This window comes from Myotis myotis, unplaced genomic scaffold (genome assembly GCF_014108235.1).
Source record: "Myotis myotis isolate mMyoMyo1 unplaced genomic scaffold, mMyoMyo1.p scaffold_m19_p_2, whole genome shotgun sequence".
NCBI classification, from domain to species: Eukaryota; Metazoa; Chordata; class Mammalia; order Chiroptera; family Vespertilionidae; genus Myotis; species Myotis myotis.
Window position 1 is genome coordinate 28,872,312 of NW_023416324.1, and position 16,449 is coordinate 28,888,760.

Below are 16,449 nucleotides of genomic sequence, written 5' to 3' on the forward strand. Positions count from 1 at the left end.
TCTCCAAGCATCACACACACACACACACACACACACACACACACGAAAAGCACATAACTGAAGCCACATTCCACCTCTATTGCACACGCCTCCATCGGTGGTTGCTTTTAGTAAACTATTGCCAGGAGCTTTTCCGAGTTAATGGGCTCTATTGCTAAAAGCTAGAAGCAGCAGCACAGTCAGTGCCTTAAAATCAGTGGGGATATCCAAGTGCTTGCAGCAGACCTCGGCCTCAAATGGATCAGTCGGGATGTTGTTCCTGGTGAGCATTTTTAGATTATCTTTGTAAAAACCACAAAGCTAGGCCATTTGCTTAAATCATCGTTAGAAAGAATGTCGAGTGCCCAGATGGGATTTCTAGTTTCTGTGCAAATGAAATCACATTAGTCCAGGCTTTATTCATTCAAAACTACTAGGGAAGCAGTAGGATTTGGTTTAAATGCTGCCAACAAAAGCAGGAATTCACTTCAGTTTTAATTCAGAAGCAATCCTATTGTTAATGTTGTAGCTGGGTTCGGGCAGCGTGGGGGGTGGGGGCCCTGGCGTGCTTGCTGAGGGACCGCGGACCTCTCCCAGTTCAGGCTCACTCTCACTGGAGGTAGACCCGTTGTTGATGGTGTAGATGCTCTCTGCAACGCCCCGAGCTGCAGCACAGCCATCTGGCTCGCTCTTCTCCCTGGGACTGGACAGGCCTGGGAGGATGGCCATCTTCCCAGTCTGCATATTTGGCAGCAAGGACACAGCATAGTCTGCAATGATCGCACCCACGTCTAAGTTGCATGCCTGGTCGAAGGCGAGGAAACCAACGTTGGCGTTTGCCTCACACACCACAAAGGAGCCATCGTCCATGATGAGGAGATCAATGCCACAGAAGTCCATGCCCAGGATATTGGAGACCTGAATAGCCAACTGCTTGCCTTGCTCTGTCAACGGGCACATGACACCCACACCACCTGTGGGGAAAGCATAGTGATGTAACGATGACATCAGACACTGACTAGCAAGTCAAATGACCCTTCGAGGAGGAAGAGAAGGGGAGTGCTGAGGAAGGACAGCGAGCGGGCATTTTCATTATTCACAAAAGGTCTGGAAGGACATCAGGAAAACAATGTGGTCATTTCTTATCTAGAGTCTTAAAATGCTTATACCCTGTGACCCAGTCATTCCACTACTTAGGAAATAATCTTATGTAACAGAGAAAAGGCTTGATGCAGGCAGATGTTGATGTCAGAGTTATTTAAACACACCAAAAAATCATTGTGCCTGGAACATAGAAGGTACTCAATAAGAAATGTTTGTTGATGAATAAATGAAAAATTATAATCTAAGTAGCTCACAATAGAGGAAAACAACGTATGTTACAACCATTAATAATGCTCACAGAGAGTTTGTGATCCCATAGAAAAATATGTAGGATTAAAGACTGTGCAGTATAACCATGCAAAACGATATTATTAGGAAAAAAAGATCAAAAGAAATAATACCAAAATGTTAACACTGGTTGTCTCTAGACGGTAAGATTAATGATAAATATCTTTTCATTTGACTTTGCTATGTTTTCCAGGCTTTCTACATTGAGAATGTACTCCTTGTATAATTAGAATAAAACAGAATTTATTATTTTTTAAGTAGAGAGAGATGGAGAGGCTTGTGAGACAAATCCTATATCAAGGACAGAAAGAGTCTGATTGCTCTTATTTGTTAAAAAGCTAAAACTTCAGATTTAATTGTCTCCCTTAGTCTCCCTGGAAAGACTTATGACTTGTATTCTCAGGTCCAATAACTAATGTCTTTACCTTAACACTGTCCTTTCCCCACCTATTATACTGTATAAAGAAAAGGCTGTAAAAACAGCTTAGCAGGAAAAGTAATGTGGATAAATTAAAAAACCATGCGGTTCCTTATTAGAAACTAAAAAAGACAGAACAGCCCTGGCCAGTGTGGCTCAGTTGGCTGAGCATCATACCATGCACCAAAAGGTCGCTAGTGTGATTCCCGGTCATGGCACATGCCCATGTTGCAGGCTCAATCCTCAGCAGTGGGTGTGCAAAAGGCAGCTGATTGATGTTTCTCTCCCTCTCCCTACCTTTCTCTCTAAAATCAATAAAAACGTATTTTTTTTTTTTAAAGACAAAACAATAACACATAAGGTTCAATACTGTTGCACTGCACATGATTATCATGAAAATTAAATGAGATAATATGTTAGGTACTTAGTACTTTGTCAACCTGAGCCTAGAATTTGTTTCTATTACCCCGCTTTATCACAATATCTTACAATGATCTCTTTATGTGTCTTCTCCTTTACTGGACCATAAGCAAGGATTCTCTCATTAATCACTACACACTCAATATCTACCAAAGTCCGCTCATGGAAACTGCTCAGCCAGGATTAATGAAGGACAGACAAAATCAATGTCTCGGTCTCCTTCTTAGTCATTAGACTTGGGACACTCATCTGGCGATTCAGGAAACAGTAACTGTAGGTACATTTTCCTTTTTTGGTACTTTTTCATGTTACCAACATGAAAATTCATTTAATGAGGTGGACAATAGCTTTCTGTGTTGGGGACAAGAATTGACAGCCTTCTGGGACATCTTCATTCACCACTACAGAAAACAAGGTTTATTAAACAGGTTCACGGGGAGGAGTGATGCATTTGGCCCAAACATAAACTCTAGCTTTTTAATAACATCATACATATAAGAAAAACACAACTTTCAACTGTAATAGAAAAGCAGAATTTGCTCTGCATCACATCATTGCCTTAGTTTAGACCCTCACTATTTCTTGCCTGAGCTGTTGCAGCAGCTTCCACACTCGTCCTTGCCTCCTGTCTTATGCCTTCAATTCATCCTCTACCCAGATGTCAGTTTCTCAAACACGGATCCTCATGTCACTCCTGTGTAAACCTGACCGCTAAGTCCTAACACCTATAGGACAGGGTTCACACCTCAGTGTTCGGACACCCCTGGCCTGACCTCTGTCACAGCACTTACACTATCTGTCTCCCTGCTGGACTGCTTGCTACTAAAGGAAAGGGCTTGTTTCTAATCCTTAGCTGTTGATCCTGGCACCTAGCCAGGCTCTGACTAGATAGGAGGGACAGGTACACACTTACTAAATGGGTCTAAACATCCTAATGAAAACTCCTGGAAACCTCCTGTACCAACACACAGACTCTGGGCCTTACACTTACCGAGAGAGCAGTTGCTCTGCATCCGTCCGTCTGTGGAGCAGCGAAGCATAGAGCCTATCACCTGGCCCCCGACCACCACCACCCGGATATCTTTTCCATGTGACTCCTTCACATACTTCTGGAACAGGTAGGGCACGTCATGGCGGATCAGATGGCAGATGTCTGAGAGGTGATGTTTGTCTCTTGCAAGGAAAACAGCTTTTCCTTTAAGAAGAAAGACAACAAGAGAAGGCATTAGAAGAGCCTCCGAACCCTGTCCTGGCCATCCCGTCTCCCATCTGATACAGTCATCAATGCTTCCTGAACTTGCCTCATTTTGGTCTCCTCTACTTCTCTGACTAGACTTTTGCTTCTTATCAAATGGCTATTGAACTTTGTTTTCTCTTGATTTTGTTCAGGTCTTAATAATGTTGACTGTCTCTCTGTACCACCACTCTTATCAAAATGAAATAATAACGTATTCCAGAAATACAGAGAAGGGGTCAAAATAAAATCCTATGGATCAAGTCAACTCGGTTCCATAACAGTTATTAGCATCTCTTATCACCCTGAGGCTGTGGATCAGGCAGGGTCCATGTCTAACTCATGTTTTAAAAATTCCCCAAACTTCATACTGAACTTGATGCACAAAGCAGAACATAATTGATTGAACATATTTTAGAAGAGTTCTAAAATAGATGGAGATCCAAAAAAGGTAAGTATCATACCGCATGATTTACACTGAGGTCTATGAAAACTACAATAAAGTTCAAAAAGTGAATCACTGACAGACATCCTTCCTCTTTTTAAATATAAGAAATATTTATTATTTGGCAACACCTATTAATTCTAAAAGGAATGATCTATATTTCTATTTCTCTTGGGAAAGCATTTCTTTTTGACTCCAAATTCTTTATTTTCTGCCTGACTGACCAATGCTTTTGCAATTATCTGGCATCTGCTTTCCATTTGCATATCAGCTAATATATCTCACAGGGGTTCCTGATAGGTTTGCTCTGCAGATCTGACATGAGCACACCCAATCTGAGCATTCTTGTTAGCAAATACGGGATGGTTTTCCTAAGATTTGTGTCCTAAAGGAGTGGGATCTTTCTGAAGTCTTCATAAAAAGAGTGATGGGCATCAGCCTCTAGCCGTGTAAAAGATTGGAAATATGTCTCCTAACACTGGACATTTGGCACCAAGAGATCTGTCACCTGGCAACAGAAGGCTTGGACTCAGTTGTAGGCACTGGGGGTTCTCTGGACCTTAGGTAGGATTTTTAGCAGAGATGGGGCTAGAGATAGAGACTTGTTCCTTGGTTTCTGGCGTAGAGGTTCTAACATTGGCTTAGACTTCGGTTAATAAAAGAGCTACAGTTTTAAGGCAAGGAGGAAAAATGAGAGGTGAGGGAAGGGCACTAAGATTAGTTAATAATCTATGATGTGTCAAATACTTTTTTTATTGTTTCATTTACCCTTCATACTAGCCTTGTGAAGCCATTAGGACAAAGATAGCTATTTGTGCTTTATAAATGAAGAAAATGAGGGTCCATAAGATTAGTCACTTTTGAAAAGGCAAAGGCTACACCAGTCCACTGCCTTCTTTAAATTTATTTCCATATTCTAGAGTCTAAAAATTGCTGTGACTTTGTTTATTCCCTATTCATTTTCCCTACGATACTACTTGCTACACTAGCAATGAGCAATCTGAAAATCAAATTAAGAACACAATTCTATTTACAATAGTATTGAAAGGAATAGCACATTCAGGAATACATTTCATAAAATAAGTATAATACTTATACACTGAAAACTATAAAATATTTCTGAAGACATCCCATCTTTCAGAGATTGAAATACTTTTTTTTTAAATACATTTTTATTGGTTTCAGAGAGGAAAGGAGAGGGAGAGAGAAACACCAATGATGAGAGAGAATCATTGATCAGCTGCCTCCTGCACACCCCCTAATGGGGATCGAGCCTGAAACCCGGGCATGTGCCCTTGACCAGAATCAAACCCAGGACCCTTCAGTCCGCAGGCCGACGCTCTATCCACTGAGCCAAACCAGCCAGGGCTGAAAGACATACTATTGAAATGGCAATACACTTCAGGTTGATTTACAGATTCAATGCATTTCCTACCAAAATGCTAATTTCCTTTTCTGCAGAAATTGATAAGTGATCCTTAAATTCATATGCAAGGGTTCCCAAATAGCTAACACAATCTTGAAAAAGAAGGACAAAGTTGGAGGATTCACATTTCCCAATTTTAAACCTTATTATAAAGTTACATTAATCAATGTGGCCTGTTATAAAGATAGACATACAGATCAATGTAAAAGAATTGAGAGCTCAGAATAGACCCTCACACAGATGGTCAATTGATTTTTGACAAGAGTTTCAAGAACACGCAATGGGGAAAGAACAGTTTATTCAACAAATGATACTGGGAAAAATGGACATCCACACACAACAGAATGAAGTTGAACTCCTACATTTCACCATATATAAAACTGAACTCAAAATGGGTAAAAAAAACTAAATGTAAGGGCTACAACAATAAAACACTTAGGACACATAGGCATAAATTTGTGCGATTTTGGATTAGGCAAGTAAAAAATGACATCAAAAGCACAAGTAACCAATGGAAAAAATAGACTGAATTTCATCAAAACCAAAAATTTTTGTGCATCAAAGGACACTATGAAGAAAGTGAAAAGACAACCTAAAGAGTAGAAAAAAAATGTTTAAATTATATGTCTGATAAGGGTATAATAGCCAGAGTATATAAGTAACTCTTAAAAATTCAACAACAAAAAGGCAAATAATACAATTGAAAAATGGGCAAAGGATCTGAATAGACATTTCTCCTAAGAAGGTATAGTGTCTGGCTGGTGTGGTTCAGTGGTTGAGCGTTGACCTATGAACCAAGAGGTCACTGGTTCCATTCCCCATCAGGGTACATGCCAGGATTGCAGACTGGATCCCCAGTAGGGGGCGTGCAGGAAGTAGCTGGTCAATGATTCTCATCATTGATGTTTCTATCTCTCCCTCTCCCTTCCTCTCTCTGGAAACAATAAAAAAAAACATAATAAAAAAAAGAAGATATACAAATGGCCAATAAGCACATAAAAAGATGTTCAATATCATTAGGGAAACATAAATAAAAACCACAATAAGAAACCACATTATACCCACTAAGATGGCTATAATAAAACAAATCAATAATAAATGAATGAACAAATGAATGAATGATATAACAGTTGGGAGAATGTAGAGAAACTGTAGTCCTTGTACAGTCCTGGTGGGAGTATAAAATGGCATAAACTGATGTGGAAAACAGTTTGGCAGTTCCTCTACAGCTAAACATAGAATTACCATATGACCAGCAATTGCACTCTTGGTTATATACTCAAGAGACATTAAACATATGTTCACACTATGACCTGTCCACAAATGTTCATAGCAGCTGTAGCTACAAAATGGACGCAATCCAAATGTCCATCAACTGATGAACAGATAAACGAAATGCAGTATATTCTGACAACAGAATATTAAGTCATAAAAGCAATATGGATGACCCTTGAAAATGTTATGCTAAGTCAAAGGAGCCAGACACAAAAGGCAACATATTATATGATTCTACTGATATGAAATGTCCAAAATAGTCAAATCCATAAAAACAGAAAGTAGGTTAGTTCTCAAGGACTGGGAAAGGGCAATTGGGATTGACCCCTAATAGGTATGGGTTTTCTTTCTGTGGTGATGGAAATGTCCTGAAATTAGATAATGGAAATGGTTGTATATAATAGTGAATACACTAAAATCCACTGAACTGTACTCTTCAAAATAGTAAATTTTTATGTGAATTATATCTCAATTTTTCAAATGTTTAAGAATACTATGTAGCCCTGGCTTGTATGGCTCCATTGATTGGGCATAGTCCTGTGCACCGAAAGGCTGCTGATTCAATTCCCAGTCAGGGCACAAGCCCAGGTTGCAGGCTCAGTCCCTGTTCACTCTCACATCACGCTCTAACCAACTGAGCTCCCTGGCCAGGATTCTTCTATTTAACTTGTCATTGTCTGTCACACCTTTCTACAACGTGAGCTCCCTGAGGGCGGGAACTTTTGTTTTGTTCCTTTCTGTATCCCCTAAAATATGAAATGCCTGGCACTTTGTAGGCATTCAATAAATAGTTGAATTTTATGTTATATATATTACCACAATTAAAAACAACAACTAGCTGATGTTATTCTTATTGTGTTCATGCAAACAATCAGGCCGTATTGTAACTAGACTTAATACAGTAAATAAATTGGTCTTAAGTTGGCTCTTTAATAAAAATGAGGGTGACTTTAGGGAGAGAAAGAAATTGTGTTTCAAATTGGGAATTAGAAAATAATTGGGAATTATTAGAACTGAAATGTGTTTTTCCTTCCACCAGATCATTTATATATTCTTGCTGTTCTAACTTTTGCCCAATAATACTAAATTTTATGACACAGTTTGTCTCCACCAGGTTACAAGCCCTACTCGCACTCAGGGAATACCACCTCTAGACACCATTGTCACCTCCTTCTGTGGCCAGGCTGCATCGTCCCTCTGACAGACAGCAAGGATCTCTTGGCTCTGAAGGGAAAACTTCATCCCTCCTCAGCATGAAGCAGTTGCAGAAGAGACCCTGCACCCCTTTTTCTGTGAGAGAATTCAGAGCCAAGATCCTTGAGGGGGGATGTGATAGGCAGTTAGACAGACGTGAGCAGAGCAAGGACGGTGGGCCAACTGGAGGAGAAATGGATGGGACTGAGATGTGCTTCTCACCACCCGACTGCTCTGAAGCTGGCAATGGAGGACCCTGTATAGAACTGACCTTTACATTTGCTGAGCAGGAGTTGGGACACCTATTGCTAATTTAAAGAACTATTCCATTCCTTTTGGGAAGTCATATACAGGGATCTTTGTATGTTGGAAAAACGATGCAGTGATGCTTCCTCTAAAGGTTACTGCAGTAGTTCCCTGTGGCAAATGTCTGACTGTTACTGGGTGTTCTAGTTGTTATCTTTCAGCAGCTAATAACTATATGAATTATTCTGATAATTATCCTGATAATCCCCTTATAGTACTGGACATACTAAGCTGCTGGCTGGTTGGTTTCTGATATGTGGGGTAACTATTTATCCCTGCTAACAGCAATGGGGTCCTGTTCCTTAGGATGACTGACTGTCTTTATGCCTCAGAAACATCACAGGGTCTGAACCACAAGAGGCTTTCTCAAGGCCGTGGCACCGGACGGCAATGACGATCTCCACTTGTGGAGCCTGTTGACTATATTGCTTTGACCATTTCTGTTACGCTGGTAAAAGGTAGGCTCCCTTAATGTAGAAGTGACCCGGCAGGCTTGTAGCACGGTAAAAGCCCTAAAGCCACCTCCAGGGCTATCCATGGGATAAATCAACAGCTGAGCCAGGTCAGGGAGGCAGTTCTAGAAAATCAGGCAGCAATAGATTACTTGCTGTTGCAGCATAACCATGGTTGTGAAGAATTTAAAGGAATGTGCTGTTTTAATCTTTCTGACAATTCTCAGTTGATAAGAACATATATCCATGATCCTGCATTTGGTGTATTCCATCTCTGGGAACTGCTTTCAAGGCAGAAGCAGATGCAGTCCAGCAGGAGGAGACTTTTCATCTAAAACTAATCTCATAGATGTGAGATAATAGAAATAGCAGTGGGGAAATGTTAGGGACAAGAATAGAATATTGGGGACTAACTATGGTTATGGGAAATATTAATCATGCTCTGTTAACCATGATTGCCTTGTGTTGGTTAAATTCTGACCTGGCTGGGAGTTATATGGCCCTGGGACCTGGGAGTCAACCTTGGACCTGGGAGTCAACCTTGGAATGCAGTCCATTCACATGGAAAGATTAACAATCTTGTTGCCAAAACAATGGAATCCCACCTCAACCTCCAACTTCCTCATGCCTGTAATCCCTACTTCCCCATACCTATAATCCATATTTCCCCGTGTAATCTTTGTAATACTTTATATAAACAGCTGGCTTATGGGGAGCTGCAGAACAGATTTTTTTGTGGATGACCTGGTGCTTTCCTATACTACCGGCAGTATTGGAATAAATAATTCAAATATGACTCATATTTGAATCATATATGATTGACGAAAACAACTAGTTGAGAGACATTGCATTTTAGCTCTGTACCATGTCTGAGTGGTATCAGGAGCCCCACCTTGCCACCCACACTCATTTTTCTTGCTCCTCAACAGGCCCCCTCTAGACTCACAGGTTGCTTTGCTCACACCTGCTTCTGTTTGTTTGCTCAGCTCACTTCCTCCAGGTCACATTCCACATGTCAACCTAAGTCTCCTTTTATTCCAATGAAGCTTTCACTGCCTCTTGGCAGAGTTGGCCCTCCCTCTGTTCAGCTCAAGCTCAACAGGTGCCTGGATATGCATGCTGCAGCAGCGTACCCTGTGCCCTGCAACGCAACTCCCTACACTCTTCACATTGGCGATCCTTAAGAGAGGTGACTGTGTCTAGTTTATTTCTACTGCACGGTCCCTGCATCACAGGAATTGCTCATTACGTGTCTGTTTGGGACACCCCCTCTCACTCCAGATGCCCTGGGCATTTATGTATGCCATCTGGGTACCCACTCACATACTGCAGGAGGATTGCTTTCTGCTGCATCCACCCTCTTCAACATTTACTGACTCCTACTGAGCACACAGTAGGTCTTACAGAGACAGAGATTCATGGGACCTGAGTAACTCACAAAGAAGGGGGAAAAGGGCATATAACCTATAACTGTCATCAAGTGTAGTACAGAGCTAGAATCATGGACAAAGTGCTATGGGAACACAAAGGGAAGGGCAATTAATTTTTGGAAGGGCGGGAGGGAGGCCAGAGATGTGGAGAGAAAAAAATGACAGGTGAAGCCGGCCTTAAAGGATGAGCAGAAGTTCACCAGAGGACAGAGGAAGATGGCATTCCCAGCAGAGGTTTCCAAGAGGAAAATACGTGTCGTGGGTGAATGAGAAGTAGTCCGGAATGGATGTGGGAGGGTCCCGTGGCCAGAGAAGCTGCAAAGGGAGGTGAGGCTCTTTGTCCAGGGCTTCAGTGCCATGAGCAGGAAAATGGACTTTGTCTAGGAGGCAGCACAGGCTCTCGAGAGGGTTTTTCAACAGAGAATGACAAGAATAGATCTGTTTCAGAGAATGACTCTCCAGAAAGAACAGAGGATGAACTGGCAGTGGAGTTAGGGAAACCAGAGTCAGGTCAAGGGCCTGTGACCATCATCCGGGGAAGGGTGGGGACAGAGAGGAGGGGACAGAGGTAAGGACTACACTGCAAGCTCCTCAAGGGGGAGCTCAGTTGCTCCCAGCGGTGCTCCCACTCCCGCCTAAGGAGGGTCCTGTGTGGCAGCGCTTTGGCCTACAGGAAGTGCAGGAGCGGCACTGACCCTGGTGTCCTCGTGTGCTCTTCACCACGACCGGGTAGCCCAGGGGCTCAGCTTCATCAATCATTTTTGAAAAGTCTTCATGCCCACCTGCCAAGAAAAGGTGACAGTCAGTGAAGGTAAGGCTGATGGTCGGGGAGCGGTCAGCCCAATGCAGCACCCTCTGGGGGAATTCTTTCCAGGCCGCCTGTCTCTCCAACACACTTGCCCTGTGCACCTATAATATAAGAGGGGAACAGAGGTATTTATCAAAGCCTTCCATGAGGCAAAGGTTTCCCATGCTCTTGTTTGTGTAATCCTCATCACAATCCCATAGGACTGGCAGGTATTTTTCCCTTTATTTTTATTTATTTATTTATTTATTTATTTATTTTTAAAATATATCTTATTCATTTTTTTTTTTACAGAGAGGGAGGGAGAGGGATAGAGAGTTAGAAACATCGATGAGAGAGAAACATTGATCAGCTGCCTCCTGCACACCCCCTACTGGGGATGTGCCCACAATCAAGGTAAATGCTCTTGACTGGAATCGAACCTGGGACCCTTCAGTCCACAGGCAGACGCTCTATCCACTGAGCCAAACCAGCTAGGGCGTATTTTTTCCTTTAAAATGGCTGCCTGAGGTAGCCTCTAAGATGGCTCGGAAGATTCCTACCTGCTGGTGTACACGCCTTGTCAATCCCCTCCCTTGAGTGTGGGAGGGACCAGTAAATACGATGGGGTATCATTCCTGTGATTCGGTCTACTACTTTGAGTTAATCAAGGTGGGATGATTCATGGTGGGCCTGACCTAATCAGGTGAGCCCTTCAAAAGAATGTGAAGTGTCAGAGACTTTCCTGCTGGCCTCGAAGGAGCAAACTTCCATGTTGTAGAGAAGGCCATGCGGTGGCGACAGTGGGCAATTCTAGGAGCTGAAAACGGCCCTCAGCTGATAGCCAGCAAGAAAGTGGGGACCTCAGTCCCTGCAACTGCAAGGAAATAAATGCCAACAACCAGTGAGTTTGGAAGACTCCAGGCCTCTGGTGAAATCACAGGCCAGCTACCCCTTGATTTCAGCCTGGAAAGACCAGAGCAAAGAACCCAGCAATGCTTGGCTGGACTTCTGACCTTCAGAAACTGAGGAAATAAATGGGTGTTATTTTAAGCTGCTAAGTTTTTAGTAGTTTGTTATATAGCTGTAGAAAATCAATAGCCAAAGAAACCAAGCCTGGGGATTTGTCTCATCCGAAGTTCAGGCATGACCTGAAAACCTAAATTGGCTCTACTATAATCCTTTAATTCTTAATTTAAAAAAACATGAATAATGTGGGTATTAAAACCTTTCTAAATTGTGTTTACAAACTTGATTGATTACCTACATATTTACATTTCTTTTTTAAAAAGTATGTTTTTATTGATTTTAGAGAGACAGGAAGGGAGAGGGAGAGCGAGAAACATCAATGTGAGAGAGAAACATTGATTGGCTGCCTCCTGCATGCTCCCTACTGGGGATCCAGCCCACAGCCTGGGCATGGGATGGGGCTCAATCAACTGAGTCATACCGGCCAGGGACACATTGGCATCTTTTTGAGATCACTATTCTGCCTACCACAGGTGCTATTGCAGTTCAGCAATTTTTGCAAATTGGAATATTAATACCTGTTTTGTTCACAAAAGTGCTAATAATTGTTTTAAATGAAGAGGCATTGTTGATAATTAGGGACGTCTTCAGAAGAGGATGTTTTATAAGAAGGTAACTCCCAACTTCCTGACACCTGCTGATAAGAGCTATCCTCTTTCCTCCCTTCTAACACAGTGAAAGAGGGATCCTTCTCTCAGGCCATCCCTAAACCTGTGCTTTTTAAAAATATTTTTTATAATTTTATTGATTTCAGAGAGGAAAGGAGAGGGAGAGATAGATAGAAACATCAATGATGAGAGAGAATCATTGATTGGCTGCCTCCTGCATGTCCCCTAATGGGGATCGAGCCCACAACTCAGGCATGTGCCCTGACCGGGAATCGAACCATGACCTCCTGTTTCATAGGTTGATGCTCAACCACTGAGCCACGCCAGCCGGGCTGCACCTATGCTTTGGACCCCTTTCCCTCTCACCTTCTCAGGGATCTTGCACAATGAAGTGTCTCCTCTCTACTGTATCTTCAACCTCCCAGTTCTTAATCCCATCACCATTTTAAACATGCTCAGTTCTCTCCCATCCTAAACAAATAAAACCCCTGTTCCTGACCCTGCCTCATTCCTTACCTGCGACTTCATATCCCTACAATTAAGCTATTTGAGAGGGTTTCCATTTCCTCACTTCCCATTCATTTCCTCGTCCCTGACAATTTGGCTTCTCTCCCCATCATTAAACTGAAGCTGTGTTCATCAAACTCCCTGTTGCTAAATCCAACACACATCTCAGTGCTTACCTTACTTGTCCTTCAGACCGATCAATCAACACTTTTCATTATGCCAGCCTTCCTGGACTGCTCTTCCCACTGGCTTCTGTCATCTCTCTTTCTCGTCTCACCTTTCCAGCTTCTCCTGCTTAGTCTCTTGTACAGGTTCCTCTTCCTTTACCCATTCCCTAAAGGAGTCCCTCTTGAACCTTCTTTTATTACATTTGTGTGTGTGTTTTTATTGTGGTAAAATATACATAAAATAAAAGTTATCTTTTTAACCATTTTAGGTGTACAGTTCAGCTCTCTTCGTTCTACAGAGTCCGCCTGAGTAATCCCATCCAATCTTGTGACTTCACTTAATATAATAAAGGCTTCCAATTCCACATCCCCAGTCTACACCTCTCTCAGGAGCTCCAGATCCATTTTCTGCTGCCCACTGAATATTTTTACTTGCATGTACTATAGACAGCTCAAACAGAACACGTCCCAAACTGAAATCAGCTCTCCCCACAACCTCTCACCTCCTACCTACCAATCAGTGTCTTCTCTCCTATGTCTCTAGTCTCAGTGTTTGCTATCACATCTGGTTGCCCAAACCAGAAACCAGTCACTCTTGATTCCTCTCTATACTCCTCTTACCCAACCAATCACCATGTCCTATTATTGCTTTCTCCTTCATAATTCCTGATTCTGTTGACTTATCTTCATTCTTACTATGGCCACTTTTGTTTAGACCACCATTGCTCTTTTGAATGGTTTAAAAACCCTGCTACTACATAACTTTGCCTAATTCCTTTTTCCTAGAGTAGCCAAAGTGATCTTCTGAACTCTGATCAGGCCACCTTCTTGCTTAAAGCCCAATAACTTTTGGTTAGTCTCAAGATTAGATCCAATCTCCTTCACATACCGTATATGGCTACTTATCTTTCTAGCCTTATATCTCAACTCAGTCTCCCTTACATCCTACAAACTACTCAAAATACCACCAATTGGTCAAGCTCTCTCTTGCCTATAGGTCTTTCTATATTCTTCTCTTGGCTTAGAGTCCTTCCCTGTCTCCACCCCCCCCCCCCCACACACACACACACACTCCCACACTTTACCTGGATAACTTCAGCTTAGTTTAGATACTATTTCTTTTGGGAAACCTTCCTCAATATCTTCTAAACTCACTAAGAATTCTCCTACGGATTCCCTCACCACCGTGCACTAACTCTTATCATGGCACTTACTACACTGCACTGCACTTGCTTGTTTACTTGCTGTCTCTGCCCCTGAAGACCTGGCAATGACTTGAGGGCAGGACTCTGACTGGTACTTACCGCTATAGTCCAGTGCTAGTATGGTGGTTGGCACATAGTGTGTGCCAGATACATATTTAATGAGTGAATTACAGACAGAAAGAAGCAAAGGCATTTCAGACAGAGGGAATGACCATGATAGACTCACGTTGTTGAATCATCTAAGATGAACAGCTCCGTACTGAAAACCAACAGTCGAGGGCTACTGGGGAGAGAAAACACAGAGATGCAACTGGGAAAGATAAACTGCAACCTTATTTCAAGGACACTCACCATAGGAGAAGGTGTCTGGCATGGGGACCCCATGTCCGGCCAGCTCTTGGAATGTCCAGAACTTGTTGATGCAGTTTAAAATACTCTGCGAGCGATTGACTAGGCGGCAGCCCAACTTCTCCAGGTGTCGCAGGACGGTGATGTCACTGTCCGACTGCAGCGAGGGTGTGGACACCCGAACAAGCACCACATCCGGGAAAGTGGTGAGTGCCTTCTGGTTCAGCTGTAGGCCTGCAATTGAAGGAGAAAAGTGAGCCCTGGGCTTACCGTTGTCTAGTCCCACCAGAACTGGCTCCAACAGACTCCTCAAGACTGAACCCAGCAGGAAGATAACCTTGGAAATGGCACTTGAATATCCTGTTGTAACAAGAAAGCTACAGTCAACTCAATACTCCAAACAAATGGGCAGAGCATGATTATGAGGAAGCACAAAAGAACGAACAGAAAAAAGATGCAGTGTATCAAGAAAAATCCACATTAGGAGAATCCACAAGGAGGTAGTATAGCCCTGCACCTTCCTTCCATATGGTACTAGTAGTCCTCGAAGACAGTGGCTTAGGAGACTGGGGGCTTAAGGAAAAGGAAGCATGATAGCTCACATAAGGGATCCTTACTACTCTTTTATGACTTAACCATTAAAAGTCTATCTGAAATATGTAAGCATTTAAATAATTTTTATGAATATAATGAATGCAAAAATGCCAATGGTAAGTAAAGAAAACAGGGAACAAAATTATAAATACAAGTTAGTAAAAGCTGAAAGAAAATATAGCAACACTTTAACAGTGGGTAAAGGGATTGCAAGTGATTTCCTATTTAAACTTATCTATATTTTCTAAAATGTCTCCAAGTGCATATTACCTTTATAACAAAAAAAAAGACTCTAAAAAATCAACCTACTAAAAATCAATTCAATATTCATCCCTGGCCAGTTTTTCTCAGTGGATAGAGCATTGGCCTGCACACCAAAGGGTCCTGGGTTCGATTCCAGTCAAGGGCACATACCTTGGTTGCAGGCTCCTCCCCGGCCTGGGCCCTGGTCAGGGCTTATGCAGGAAGCAACCAATCGATGTGTTTCTCTCACATGATGTTTCTCTCTGTCTTTCCCTCTCTCTTCCACTCTCTCTAAAAATCAATGGAAAAATATCCTCAGGGGAGTATTAACAAAACAAACAAAAATATTCAAACTAGAAGTCATCCAAAGACAGTTGATCCATATGGCAAAAGAATGTGAACTGTATTACACTGGATAGATGGGAATATTAGCTTCAAGTGAGGACTCAGAGGAACAGGAGTGCAGTCTGTAGGGTGTCCATGGATAAGAACTATTTGGCTTGTCTTCTATGACCCCAAGCAGTAGAGCTATCCATGAGTTATCCATGTCTCTTTACTTCTGTATCTCCAGCCCCTAGAACAGTGCCAGGTACATGATAGGCACTTGATGTCTTCTGAATTGTACAGAAGCTACAGGGAGGATTTGGGATCAACAAAAGGGATACTTTTCCAGTGCCTTAGGATGGAATGGGCCGAGGCTCATTGGACACTTGAGAATGGTACGGAGGGAATGCAAAGATCAGATAAGCTTACAGCAACCTGCTCGGTCTCTTTCAACCTCGATGTCCTGTGGTTTGTATTACTACGATACAAACCATAGGACATAGTAGTAATCTAGGCATCTGTGGTGCACCCAGCATCTGGGGATAGAATGATGGAGCCATGAAATGGGATGTGAGAGCAATGAGAACTGAGTTCAGGAAACAACTTGGTCTGCCTTGGTGAACCTTAAAGGAGTTTCCAGAATGCTCTTAAGAAAAACTTTGAGACACA

At 42.3% G+C, this 16,449-nt stretch overlaps 1 protein-coding gene across 1 annotated transcript in view; it reads right to left on the reverse strand.

Annotated features, from left to right (window-relative positions):
• Positions 1–378: 378 nt before the first annotated feature.
• The window catches only part of RIMKLA (ribosomal modification protein rimK like family member A), a 29,114-nt gene continuing 13,043 nt past the window's right edge, over positions 379–16,449 (reverse strand). The window contains exons 2-5 of the mRNA XM_036352619.1: positions 14,623–14,853; positions 10,667–10,753; positions 3,201–3,404; positions 379–953 (exon numbers count right to left, since the gene is read on the reverse strand). Coding sequence (XP_036208512.1) covers positions 463–953; positions 3,201–3,404; positions 10,667–10,753; positions 14,623–14,853 — 1,013 coding nt within the window. The 3' untranslated portion in view covers positions 379–462. The remainder of the gene's footprint in view (positions 954–3,200; positions 3,405–10,666; positions 10,754–14,622; positions 14,854–16,449) is intronic.